The 14,335-nt window shown below is 43.8% G+C and overlaps 2 protein-coding genes across 6 annotated transcripts in view; one reads left to right on the top strand and one right to left on the bottom strand.

The window, feature by feature from the left end:
• The window catches only part of DOCK2 (dedicator of cytokinesis 2), a 413,845-nt gene that overhangs the window by 189,343 nt on the left and 210,167 nt on the right, over positions 1–14,335 (bottom strand). The window lies entirely within an intron of this gene.
• The window catches only part of INSYN2B (inhibitory synaptic factor family member 2B), a 117,844-nt gene that overhangs the window by 92,509 nt on the left and 11,000 nt on the right, over positions 1–14,335 (top strand). For all 5 annotated transcript variants that reach the window (XM_019450262.2, XM_019450261.2, XM_019450259.2 and 2 more), the window contains 2 exons: positions 3,671–5,897; positions 7,022–7,096. In XM_019450262.2, coding sequence (XP_019305807.2) covers positions 4,552–5,897; positions 7,022–7,096 — 1,421 coding nt within the window. In that variant the 5' untranslated portion in view covers positions 3,671–4,551. The remainder of the gene's footprint in view (positions 1–3,670; positions 5,898–7,021; positions 7,097–14,335) is intronic.

Below are 14,335 nucleotides of genomic sequence, written 5' to 3'. Positions count from 1 at the left end.
CTCCCCCAATTGCTCTCTATCTCTCTCTCAAATAAATAAACACTTAAAAAAGAAAAGAAAAGAAAAGGAAAGAAAAGAAAAGAAAAGAAAAAAAAGAAAAGAAAAAAAAAGAAAAGAAAAGAAAGAAAAGAAAAGAAAAAGCAGGGCTAAACTAGAATAATGGCTGACTTTTAGAAGGAAAATATAGAGGAAAATGAAACCTGTCTGACAGCCTTACACAAGAAGCTTAGTCCTTCCCCAGTCCTGGAGAAGGCAGGAAGGACCAGTGGTTAGGAGCCTGTGTTCCAGGATCAGTCCTTGGGTTCAAATGTCAGTTCCATCATTTACCAGGTGAGCGACATAGCAAATCACTTAACCTCATGTGCATCAGTGTCCTCATTTATAAAATTAGGGACAGATAGCATTTGCCTCTAAGATTGTTGTGAGGATTAAGGACTACAGTAAATGAAAAACACTTATACAATGCCTGTCACATAATCAATGTTCACTAAACATTAGCTCTTATGAAAACCAGCTTCAGCCAATTGTAGCCTAAGTGAGTTAAGTTACCCAGAATGAAGAGCTAATGAATAGTTAAGGAGAGGAAGAAGACACTGGACAATCAGGCAAAGAAATCCACAAAAGTAGACATACAAATATCTAGACTCCACAGCACAAACATTAAGGGTATGGGCTGTGCAGTTTCAGGCAGGTGACTTAACCTCACAAGTTTTAATTGCTCATTCTGCAGAATGGGGATCACATACAGAAGGCCATTTTAAGGATTAAATGTCAAGTGCTAACATAGTGCTTGGCTATAATAAGTTTTTAATACATATTTGCTATGATTAATAATTATTATTGGGACATATGGGTGGCTCAGTCGGTTAAACGTCAAGCTTCAGCTCAGGTCATGATCTCGCAGTTCATGAGTTTAAGCCCCACAGCGGGCTCTGTGTTGACAGGTCAGAGCCTGGAGCCTGCTTTGAATTCTGTGTCTCCCTTTCTCTCCACCCATTCCCTGCTCTGTCTCTCTCTCTCAAAAATAAACAAACATTAAAAAAAATTGTAATAATTATGATCAACTATGAGATTAAATAGTGAGCTCCCTGTCATTATAGGTAACCAGGTAGGCTTACTTGCTGCATGCAAGGATGATGCAGAGAGGACTTAGTCATGGAATAAAGGGATGGACTACTGAATTTTTCCAGACCTAAAAATTCTGCAGTCATTGAAACATGAAACTGATTACAAAAGTGGAGTTGTTTGGGACTGTCATACTGAGTGAGGTGGGAACCCATCACCAGCAGGGCTATCTTCCCAGAGAGTAGTGTGGTGTTGCAGCTCCCAGAAGCCAGCCCTGCTTTTCAGATAGGCAAGGTAAGTGTGAGGTAATTCCCCCAAACACTGTCCATTCTCTGTCCCAAGAGTGGTTCTACCTGCTCTGAAAAAGCTGTGGATAGTGGTTCTGGCACTCACAACAAGGAAACCTGGCTGCAGATGAAGAGGACAGTATTCATAGCAACAGCTAACCCATACTGACTGCTTACTGTAGGCCTAGCTTTGTCCTGAGAGATTTGCATAAATGTCTCATTGACTTCTCTCATCAAACTCCTGCATCTGTGTCTATGCTGTGAGCATCACCTGCATTTTAACAGATGAAAAAAAAAAAAAATGAGGCTCAGACAGGATAAGTATTACCCCAAACCCTTTAGCCAGGAAGGGACAGGGGTTTTAACTCAGGTCTAAGGTATATTCAGAATGTGAAGAGTCATTGTAGGGCCTCAGGCCAACTCATTAGCATTACAGATGGATCCTATTCCCTTTCAGATCTGCCACTCATTGGCTCCAGCCCCACAGGCTTAGTTGGTCTTTCTCAAGGTAGTTGGGAGGCTGGAAAGCCAAAATTGCCATGGGCATTATCTAATAATTCTTGACTGGACACCACAGACAGAATACTCAATCCAAGATACCCAAATACTTAGCACATTTATTTTCCTTTAAAATCCTTTAGTCAACCCAGGCAACATTCAAATTTGTCTCATCCCAGTGCTGTGGGATCCACTGGACTTAGAGAAAACAGATTTTCTTTGCCATGGCCAGGCCAGGGGACAGCTCCCTGCACCTCTCCAGACCTGCACAGGCCTTCAAACTCTGTTCTCAAATCACAGATATAACCTGCCTTACAGACCAGGAAGACCCCAAGGAGGCAACTTCAAAACCTCATGGGTAAGAGCACAGGCCTTGGAATTGTGAACTCCCAGGCTCACATCTCAGCTGCTTCACTGAGCACTTACCCTCTCTGAACCTCAGTTTCCTCCTCAGTCCAACAGGGGTTCCAACACTTATAGATTTGTTTTAAGGATTAAGTGAGATGATGCAATATTGGAGAGGCAATGGAGTGTAGAGGTGATGAGCACAGACTAAGTTCAGACGCTGCTATCATTAGCTGTGTGTCCTTGGGCAAGTTACTTAAACTTTCTGAGCCTCAGCTTCAGCTGTAAAATGGGGAAAATGAGAGTATCCACCTCTCTAGGGTAGGGAATTGAAAAGTTATATCTTGTAAAGTGCTTAAAACAGCACCTGGTAGGGATGCCTGGGTGGCTCAGTCGGTTAAGCGTCCGACTTCGACTCAGGTCATGATCTCACAGTTCATGGGTTCAAGCCCTGTGTCAGGCTCTGTGCTGACAGCTCAGAGCTTGGAGTCTGCTTCAAATTCTGCGTCTCCCTCTCTCTCTGACTGTCCCCTGCTTGCACTCCATCTCTCAAAAATAAATAAACATTAAAAAAAAACCACACAGCATCTGGCATATTAGTAAGCACTTAGTAAATGCTAGCTATTATGATTAATACATGCAAAGACCTCAGTATGGTAAAAGTAAGTGTTCAATAAATGGTAAATGTTTTTACTACAAAGTACACCTTCCATGGATAATTTTATGCACATTTATCTTCTGGAAAGCAATTGAAAAATGAAGACATTAGGGGAAAATCTTGTCCTTAAGTAAATGTTACAGTCAAAGCAGAGAAGACTCAGCACCCTGTTGCACTGGCAGGATGCCCTAGGACCTCCGTACTATGCCCAGCCCTCCTTTGCTTCCAGGGGATCCTTTACTTAGCCATTCACTCTTTCAACAAATGCTCATTATACACCCAAAGTGAGCCTAGAATCAGGCTGGAAATATCCATGCAGTTAAAAAAAAAAAAAAAAAAGGCTCCATCCCCAGCCATCCTGGAGTCTACAGGTTAGTGAGGAAGACATACCTAAATACATGCAGACACAAATGGTTCTTTTAGGACAGCTGCAGTTTGTGTTGTGAAGGATGTGCTGAGAAGGTATAATGGGTCTTGCTGTGGTCTAGCACTGAAGGTGTATATGAGGGAGGAGTCCTTGGAAAGGCTCCCAGAGGAAGTGGCACGTAAGCTGGGACTGCAAAGATGAATAGGAGCTGGCTGACGGGTGCCTGGGAGTGAGTGGGAGGAGGAAATGGTCCAGGCAGACAGGCATTTTGTTCCCAGGCTTTGTGGCCACAAGGTGGTTGCCGCACCAGGGGACTGGAAAGAGGGGTGGTGCAGCTGACTTACTCCTAGAGCACCCACTCAAAAGCACTAGGCGAGGATGCTGGGATTGGGAGAGAAACCCAGGTCTGAACTTCATTCTCAGTTACAACTATTCTCTCTTCCCTTTCAGACGCTCCTTGCTGGCTGGCAGGACTGCCAGGCCTCAGACCCCTGCCCCCAGGCCCAGTGAGCTCAGTTCTCACTCAAATTCCCAGAGGCTGCAGACGTGGCTCACTTTGCCTACATGTGAACTTCAGCCAAGACACTCCGACAGGGTCTCTGCCCTCTGAATGCCCTCGGATGCCTCAATCCTGTCATGGTCACACAGCACTGAGTTTTGTGACAAAAAGGGAAACAGCATGAAAGAAAACAATGGCCCCAAAGGAGGAACTTGTGATTGACACAAATGGGGATGTTCCCTTAGGGGCACCATGTATCATCAAAGAAGCCAGCCCCCAGGTCACTGATTTCCCTGTCTGCTTACATGCTATGGAAAGAAGATGTGTTTAAGTTTCCTATAGTTTTACAGTGGAAACTGATGCTCCGGGAAAGGAAGCTGTATGTTCCAGACGTAGCAGGTTTCTTTTGGAATTCACACATTGGGAGTCTGGCGCTATCCCCTAAATGGTACTTTTGTTGTCTTTTTGTTCAAGACAGCAAGCTTCTTCCAGGATCAGAACCGCCTGCCAGCCTCTCTTGATAAACAGCCCACCAGCTCTCTTGGTAGATCAGATGTTTAATGATTAGCCTAACTCATTGTTTATCTAAGTGGCAATTACCACCGCAATGAAATAGTATTTTAACTGCAGGGGGAGCATTACGGCTAGTTCTCAAGTAGAATCTACTGTCTGGGAATGGCCAACAGAGCTTCCCATACACAGAGGAGAGGACCACTTCATCCTGGCTGGCAGATCTCCATGCCTGAGATGCCATCATTAGATGCTGCTCCAAAGACCTAAGGAAATGTGCCCCGGAGAAGTGTACGGTCCCAATCCTCTCAACTGAGGCTCAATGGCCCAGCAAAATATGAAAGTGCGGCCTGTGCTTCTAAAGCGTAACAGCCTAGAGTCAGTGGAGTTTGTGAAGGAACCCCACCACCGCAGGAGCAAATCTCAACAGGTTCGATTCAAGGAAGATGGGACCAGTAAGACTCCACCTGGCCTAGCTGAGGCTGATGTCCAGACTTCTGAGGACCCAGGTGCGATGGGCAAGACTCAAGCCTCCAGGCACCATCACCTTCCCACCTACTCACTCTCCTTCCCCAGGTCCCAGAAGGCAGGGGGCTTTCGGAACATTGCGATCCAAACCTCCCCCAGTCTCAGGAAGCATTTCCCAGTTTTCAAAAGGAAGAGACTCACAGCCAGCAAGTCCCTGGTAGAAATGCCAACAGCATCCCAAAGTGCCATCCAGGTCAACGGCAACCTCTCTGAACAGGACATTGTGTCCTCTGACCTTGCCTACTTAAGATTGGCTCAGCATCTTGAGGATGGGCCTCGAAGGGTCAAAGTGTCTCATCCATTTCCTCCTAGAATGTCCAAGGTGCAAAGCAATGGGCCTATTAGCATATGCTTGGAAGCAGGGGCTTGGAGGGCCTCAGAGAAAGCAACTGCTGCCATTCAGGTCCCCGATGATATTTACCACAGTCCTACCTGGGCAGCTAGAAAGTCCACTTTCAGCCCAGACAGGTCAGGTGATATAAGCAACTCCATACATCCTTTGGTTGACATATGTCCAGGTGATGGGAGAACAGTGCCACTATCAGATTCAGAAAGATCCCCTTCCTGCTTAAATGCCACCAGCGATGCCAGCCACATGCCAGGCACAGGGAAACTTAAACCCGAATTGCTTTTGCCCAAAGACAACTCTGATGACAAAGACCTTGGACCATTGTCATCTCGGTCAAAGGAAACATGTGTTCCCTCACCTCCACGGACTCACCGCTCCCCCTCACCAGGCTCCCACAGCCAGCCAGCCCATCCAGGAGGGGCTTCAGACTATTCTTCATCGAGCAACAATCACCAGGATCTGCTGTCACTCAAAACTAACAGTGTGTCAAAATCTGTCCCCCTGTGTCAGGAGCAGATGGCAAAGAACCCCACCCAGTCAGACACCCAGGACTTTCCAAATTGTTCAGGAAACAGTCACCTCCCAGCTCCTCTTCCAAGGAGGGAGACCACACTGCAGAGCAGCAGAGAGACTGGTGGGATTAATCCAATTCACCTGGCACGGGGGGAGCTCTGTGATCTCCAAGGCAGGCTGCAGTCCGTGGAGGAATCTCTGCATTCGAACCAAGAGAAAATTAAAGTCCTTTTGAATGTAATCCAAGACTTGGAGAAAGCTCGAGCTCTCACAGAAGGGTAAGGTGATTTTTTTTTTTTTATATTGAAAACTACTGGGCTAAGTCATTTGCCAAGACAAGGGCAGAGAGAGAGCATTGGTTTCTGTTAAAAATGTCTCCAAAGTTTTTGAGGTTCTATGGTTTCCCCAAGTCATTACCAATGGCCTCTCTTTGTTGCAGACGGGTTTCATTAATTTCTAGACTTTGGTGGATTTCCATTGCTATTTGTTTTTGTTTCCAGATATCAACAGACTGAAGAAAGGGGGGGCAATGAAACAACAGGGTCAAAAATTATTTTCATAAAGAGAGGGGGCCAGTTAATGATGGGAGAAAATGACAGCACACAGGTACCCCCCCCCCCCCACACACACACCCATCCTCTTAGCAAGTTGCTGTATTTGCACAGGATTTTAGTTATTTGTGTTTGTTACAAAGGACCTGAGGGTACTGTTGACCTTCCCTTCCACAAACCACTCTGATGGATCCAGCCAGCCCATCACTGATCTGCTAGGTAGGACCTCAAATGAGATCACAATTCTGCAAAGAGGAAAGAAGTCACAAAATGCTTTCCTGGGTGACTCAGCACCAGTCTGGGGAGGGGGAAGGCAGTCGTTTAAGTGTGGAATGCTTGTCCTTTGAAAAAGTTCTCCCTAAAGAGTGAGTAGAAGGAATGGCCAAAGCTAATGAGCAAAAGGGTAGAAGAGAGAAGTAATTAACTGGCATTTGCTGATATGAATTAGAATCAACATTGCCTTATAAGAGGGAAGCGATGCAGTGATACAGAGAAATGCACTGAATGACATGGTCAGAAGTTTTAATAATCTCACCTCTTCTACTCATTTGCAAAGTCCCTCAGTTTCCCTTCCTATGGAGTGGGGGTAAGAGTAACTGACTCATCTCATGGGCTTATTGTCAGCATAAAGAAAACCTCAAATATGAAAGTGCTTAAACATTTATAAAGCCCTCCAGAAATGTGAGATCCTAGTATCATGGGTTTCTTGTTGCTTTATTTGTCATGCAACTCCAGAACACTGCTACCCAAGAGAGGGGCAGTGCTATGCTGTAGGAAACAAGTAGCTAGAATGTGTGCATCCCATGGGGCTTTTGCCCACAGATTTATCCAGAAAATGCTCTATCTTGCAGGCGCAACTTTTATCGAACTGGCCAAGATCTCAACAACTGCAGTACCTGCCAGAATACAGCGTGCATCATATACAGGTACCTGGCCACAACTGAGGCCTGCTCTGTAGAGCACAGAAGCTGTGGGGGCTGCAGAACAAACACCCTTGTAAACTCTCCTAGACACGTAAGGTCAAGTGAGAGGCAAAGACAGGAGGCCTTGGAATGCCTGAAAATTTTAAAGAACAAGGTGTTTAATTAGGAAATGTTAACATCTGGTTCCAAGACAGACATTGCTTTGTGTCCTTACAATAAGATCTGTGAGCAAATCCTTTTAATCACCCTACATTTATTGCACACTAAGTATAGGCACCAACTAAGCTCCACATGCATATTTTCAACTCATTTCACAATTGCATCTTGTGAGGCAGGTGTTAACGTCCTCAGGGAAGTTGAGCCATTTGACCCAGCTTGCATTAAACATTTTCAGAGAACAGAACGGGTCAGACTCAGGACTCAAGTCCAGATCTTTCTGATGACAAGCCCTATGATCTCAATTATTCCACCACGCTGCCCCTTCCTCACAGTAGCAGTCACCTGCAAGCATGCACTATGTGTCAAGAATCGAGCTAAGCACTTTGTGTTCATTACTAAGTACATGATTTCCTTCTGGCAGAGGGTAAGGTTGCTGCAATAAAGTAGATTTTTATAAGCGGTTGATGGGAAAAATCATATAGTGATAAGTACACTAAACTTGAAGTCAAAATCTCCAAGTTTGATGCCTGCTAAATTACCTAGGGCTCAGTTGCCTCACCTATGGAGTGGGAACAATTATCCCTATTAAGTGTTGCCAAGAGGAGCAAATAAGATCAGATAAGTGAAAGTCTTTTGTAACTGCAAACTTCTGTACAAATCCAAGGGCTTATTACTGTTATTACTAGAAAGATCAATGCCCCTTTAGCTGGAAGTCCACTTTTGGTGGCACAGTAGAAAAGTGGTCAAAAGCAGTCATTTCAGTTGATGGCATCTAATTTTGTTTGACTAAAGCATACAGTTTTGCTCTATTACTTTTTCTATCTTGGAGGAGAAAAGCAGCAAGAGCCTGAGCAAATTGAAGCCCAAATTGTGTTGCCAGTGTCTTTTTAAAATCTCTCATTCTCTTTAGCAGAATCCTGAGACTTTGTCCTAACAAGGGATTGGGGGTAGGCAGAGGGGTGCTGGAACAGGAAGTCAGGAGCCTCCTACACTTAGACGAGGTCTTGGGCATTTTCTAAGTGCACCTTATATCCCCCCGTCTTAAGCAAATTTTCTAATCACTAGGACAAAAATTATCAAATGTCTAGGGGAACATGGGTGGTTCAGTTGGTTAAGCTTCCCACTCTTGATTTTGGCTCAAGTCATGATCTTACAGTTTGTGAGTTTGAACCTCACCTCTGACTCTGTGCTGTCAGGGCTTGGGATTCTCTCTCTCTCCCTCTCTCTCTGCCCCTCCCCAACTTGTTCTCTCTCTCTCTCTCAAAATAAAAATATATTTTTACATAAACATAAAAAATTATTAATTGTCTATACATTTAGGAAGGGCAAAAAACTATTCATCATAAACAAGAAGAATTATTTTTAACTAACCTCCATTTAAATTTTGGATGATCTCTTTTTTTTTTTTTTTCAGCAGCAGATGATGTATTTTCTACTATCTTAAGATGACTTTTTATTTAGCTCTGTAAGTGAAAAGGACAAGTGGTTATTTCCCAATCTACTGTGAGCTTCATGGCCTGGCCTTGGGCAAATCATTTCTGGCCTCTGAGTTTCTTCATCTGAAAAATGAGGGCCTTTAATTAGATGGTCCCTATGGTTCCTTTCAGTTCTGACATTCTGATATTTTATGCTAAATTGAAAGTGGCAATATTTGACTAAACTATGACCTTCCAACAAGTCTGAGAATGTTTGCATTTTTCTGGTACTTACTTCAAACATCCCAAGCAAACATTCTAAATTAAGTGACACCCCTGGATGGGTTAGCAAATCGTCACACCCACATCCCTTTCCAGTTTTTCAAGAACAGCTATTGTATGTATCCAACCCTTATTACCATTCAAAAGCAGACTGCTCTCCCAGACATTATCTACAGCCTTGTATCTAAGCCATTGCAGAACGGGCAATTAATTTGATGAAAGCAAAGAGATCAGAACAACATCCCCGTCAGGGTAACAGTGGGAAGATGAGAGTTGTCAATTTTTTTTTTAACATTTCAAATGACTTCAAACCTTGTGTTGTGCCCTGGAAAGTCAAATCTTACAAACTAATGAATAAGTGATGTGAAATATTCATCCTCAGGCCTTGTTAAGCTGCAGTCTCTCTCCTTGGTGATGGATGGGCCCAGTGCACATCACTGTACATAAAGTACATGGGCGTGTGATGAGTTGCCTGCTGGGTCTTCTATGGAGATGTTGCTGTTAAGTTAACAACATAAGGTTTTCCAAGTGGCCCCATCAGCCAAAGGCTATGGCTCTGCTACATGTGAGGTCATCAGTTCTATCCCATTCATTCTCCCTGCTCTACAAGCCTTCTGGGTGCCCCCACCCCATGTCTCCTTGGCTTTCTTCTTACTGTGGATCATTCTGGCAGACCCTACCTCACCAAGGAGAATAGCACTAACACCAATGCCTACAGAATCCATGAATAGCTCTCAGGGGCTTCTATAAAGCTGGCAGAATGGACTCTTTGTTAATGTGACTGCCATAGGTACCAAGGCAAGAGTGTGGGAATTGCCTCTAGATGTCTCAAGCTGGTTGCAGGCTGTTTAGTCCCCAGTCACTCTCCTCACCTCTCCTTAGTATTAATCCTAGGACAAGTTACTCAAAGGATTGGGTGAATGCCCATGTGGTATCTAATGTGGTTCCAACATTAGACAACATTGAATTACCTGGTGAGAAGGTTGTCCTTTTTTCAAATTTATTTTGATCCTTCTGCTTATCTAGGTGGGGGGGGTGGGGTGGAATCTGAATTTGGTACTAGAATATCTTCAAAGCCTTTCTAATGCTTGCTTATCACATGCCTTTGCCAAGACAGAGCAGCTCTCAGGTTCATAGCCATAGGCAAGCAATAGTATCCGGACAGAAGGTAATCATTTTACATGTTTTACTTAAGTTTTTAACTTTGAAAACTAGTCCCCCCTATATATCCATTGCAAGTGATACAGGTCTCCATTTTCAAAAGTGATATTACTTGTTTTGTATAAATGTTCAAGTTTAAAAGTGAATTGATTTAGAGAGGGAAAAAAAACAAGTAAATAATTGTGCAGATGGTGTGGGGAGTTTCACAAAGACCTTAGAGGTGGTACATAAAGGATGAAGTTTGGGAAATGCTGTCCTAAGGGATAAGCTCCCTTCCCTTTTCTCAAGGGCCTGGGGTCCCTCCATGCCATATTCCTCTTCCTGTTCTCTGCTTTTCTAGCACTTCATCTTCACATCCACGGCCACGGACACTCTAAAAATAATCACACAGCCTCTTCGGAGGTCTTTGGCTACACCGATCATGCATTTATTTTCTGTACGTAGATCCCAGGAAAATAGCTGCTTGGTTTAAGTTGTAAAATGTCTCAAATGTTTTAAGGAAAAGAATAGGAAGTCTTTCTCAGAAAAAAAAAAATTCTCCTCCCATCTAAGTGTGTTGCTTAGGAAATGGAAGCAAAGTTCAGGCTACACATTTACCATTTGAAATGGCTGAAGGAATGAGGTTGGCTACGTAGGGTTTGAAAGGTGCTAGAGAGCAGAGAGCAGCAGAAAATCTGCAGTTTGCGAGAAAGTTGACCTGGACGGCTGTCTCCTGCCTCCTCTGCTCATCCTTAGCCTCTTTTCATGGCTTTCACTATGCTCATGGGTCCGAAGTTTATTTCTGTGACACTACCCTTCCCTACCTTTCCATGAGCTTGCTCTTTCCCCTTCTCTCTCTCTCTCTCTCTCTGTCTCTCTCTCTCTCTCTGTGTACCTATGAATATTTCCATATTCGTATCTCAAAACCACCTCAGATTCACCATTTATCAAAACACACTCCTTATTTTCTCGTACAAAATTAATTCTCTTCCTGTTTTTTAGTTTGTTCAACACCATTGACCATGGCTCCATAAACTATAGTCCCCACTGCCTCACTCTTCTCCCTCACAACACATATCAAATAGGCTACCAATTCTACTTGCTAAATCCATCCCCTTTAGCTTCAGCCCCTCTGTCTCTGGTCAAGGCCCTTATCACCTGTCACTTGAATGCCACCTCATCTTGTTGCCATCAGTCTCTTTTGCCCCATCCCAAGTAATCCTCCACATAGATTGCTAAATTACCTAAAAAGTAAAATCTTAACATGTCACTCCCCTGCTAAACAATCTTGCCGTGGTTCCTGCTGTTGCATTTAGCTAATTTTTCAAAGCCCTTTGAATGTGATACTAACCTTCTCACCTGCTGGGTCTCCTATTTCTCCCCAGTCACAAGGAACTGGGCTAGCTTCAAATACTGTGTGTTCTATCACATGTTGGTGCTTTTGCATAAGTCCCCTCATTTCCTAGAATGTCTTTTCCACCCTGCTTTGTCTGGGAATTTCCTCATGTTGTTCCTCTGGATAACCTTACATTCCTTCCTATGGAGGATCCCCATGACATGCATGTCCCTCTGCTATACCATTTATCCTATTGCATTGTAATGTAGTGTTGATGAGTTTCTTTCCTTCAGTAAATGGCTAATATCTCAAAGTTGTGGGACAGTGTCTAATTCATAGTTGTCACTCAGTAGATACTTGTCAAAAAAGGGAACACTATATTGACTGGGGCAAAGATAAAAAGCAGTGGTGGGATTGAGACAGTTATTTAGATTGTCCAAAAGTAAAGCCATTATTACCATTTGTGTGTGCCCCACCCTTAGTTAATTAATGAAATGTTCTTATTAGGGAAGGAAGGCTTCTATGCAGCAGGTCCTCAGTAGATAATTTTGAACTGAATCATACAACTGAATGTAATACAGAGATTGTCAATTTTCAAATACCTGGAGTGCTACATACTCTCAACAAGATGGAACCTAATCAAATCTTCTTTTGATGACTCAGAGAGCTTGTTGCAATTTCACAGGACATTGAGATCCTCGTTCATCATGGCCATCCAATATTACTGCCCAGTACACTTCTGTACTGGCTGTGGTAAAAAAGGCAAAGTTTGATTTGTGGCAAACCACAAACTCCTTCCATGCTCCAGTATCTCCCTTCTCTGGTATCTGATCTGCCCCCAATGATGTCTTTGGAAGAGGAGATTAAGACATTAGAGATCTGTGGTCTTTCTTGGTAAAATATCAAAACCCAATGTGGTGAGCAGAATAATGGCCCCACAAGATATTCACATTCTAATTCCTGGGCACTGTCAATATATTACCTCACATGGCAAAATGAACTTTGCGATGTGATTAAGGATCCTGGGATGGGATGAGTGTCCTGGATCATCCAGGTGGGCCCAATTTAATCATAAGGATCTCTATAAAGGGAAGAGAGAAACAGGGGATACAGAGTCAGAGGAGATACGCAATGGAAGCAGAAGGTGAAGAGAGGTATCACAAGCAAAGAATGTGGACAGCCTCTGAAAGGTGGAAAAAGCAAGGGACAGAACTTCTCACAGAGCCTCCAGAAGGAACAGAGATTTGCTGACACCATGACTTAGAGTTCTGGGGACTTCTGATCTCCAGAACTCTGAGAGTACCACTGGTGTTGTTTGTCACCACACATGTGTGGTGATTTGTTTCAGCAGCAATAATAATACAACCAGATTAAACCCTTATGATTAACTACTCACATCTAATTGGAAGTCAGTTTATTTGACTTTTTTTTTTTTTTGGATGATTTTTACAACTATGACAGCTAGCTGAGGGCAGGGATCTGTTGGAAAGAAAATCAGGGGAAAGAAATAAGAAGTTTCTATTATTACTTGTCATTATAAATACCTTTTGTTCTCACCTGTAATCCTCACAACCATGTGAGACAGATAAAAACACTCCCATTTTGTAGATGAAGTAACTGAAGTTCAGGTACTTGCACAGTACTCAGATTATACAAGTGGGAACAGGTGAGTGAGGCACTCTCACATTTACTCTGAAGCTAGTAATGACAAGATTGGGATGCTGTTCTAGGACCTGCTGGCTAGATTCCACAGCATGCTACCTTCAGAGTCAGACCTATTTGAGGAGTGTCAGCAGAGCATTACATGACTAAGTTCTCCTCAGCCAAGGGCATCGTGAGGGCTTGAGTTGAAGATGCAGGCCATCAATAGTGTTCTCAAAGGGTGATCGTGGACTACCTGTATGGCAGTCTCCTGGGTATATGTGAATACTGGTCGCTGGCCTTCACCCCCAACCTGCTGGAGAAGAGGGGTGGGGTGGAGGTTGGGAGTCTGGTTACAGCAAGCTTCCTGGGAAGGTCGGATCCATTATAGCTTCAGAGACATTCAATCAGGGTCTTGAAAAGAGGGGGTGGCAGTTTATTTACTAGGCACTTTTGTGACAAACAGCTTACATGTCTATGAATAGAAAATTCTTGCTAATGAAATAGCCAAGTAAGTAGTTTTTGTCTTAAATACATCATTAGAAAGATGACTTTCCCTTCTAATTACAGGTTTAGGTGGTCATACACAGACCTAAATAGGGGGTGCAGGTGAGGGTGGACACAATGGGAAAGGAAGAGAAGGTCAGGGAGCTTGCTCACAGAGTAAGTGGAACTTTTGAGGCCTCCTGTTTCCAATGAAAAGGGAAAATGAGTCTCTGTCAGTCCATTTTGAGGTCCAGGCTTGCCTTATGCATTACTTAGGGTATTCATTTGTAGTCACTCCTTCCTGCTACATCTCCCAGCTCCTTGGACCTCATCTGAGATCAGAAATGAAATGGCAATCCTTGCCCACATTCCTCTTCCAATTAAGGTTAAGACCAATTAAAGCCCAATTCTGCTGCCAAGCCAAGAGCGCAAATGCTAGGAACTATCCTCTGGTGAGTCCTGGAGGAGCAGTCACAAACACTAGGTGGGGTGGGTATGCAAAGTGCTGCCCAGCACCACCACCCCCTGTTCAGGAGAGGGCTATAGTCACCCCATGCTCGTGAGCCAGGTAATATGCATGACACCGAATGCCAGAAGCCTCCACCACCATTTCCTCAAGCTCCACAGACCACAGGCTGCATTTTCACCATTATTGATTCCTCCACTGTTATAACTCCTTCTGGACCAGACAGAGATGTTAAGGATATGCAAAGGGAGATTTACAGCAAGCGCCTCTCTGTGTACCCGGCAACCAGCTTCCTCATTCCCGGTGTCTCTCCCTTA

The sequence above is a fragment of the Panthera pardus genome, unplaced genomic scaffold (genome assembly GCF_024362965.1).
Source record: "Panthera pardus isolate Hobbes unplaced genomic scaffold, ASM2436296v1 HiC_scaffold_2, whole genome shotgun sequence".
NCBI lineage: Eukaryota > Metazoa > Chordata > Mammalia > Carnivora > Felidae > Panthera > Panthera pardus.
The sequence above is the reverse complement of the archived record's forward strand: the minus strand, read 5'-3'. Positions and strand labels throughout refer to the sequence as shown.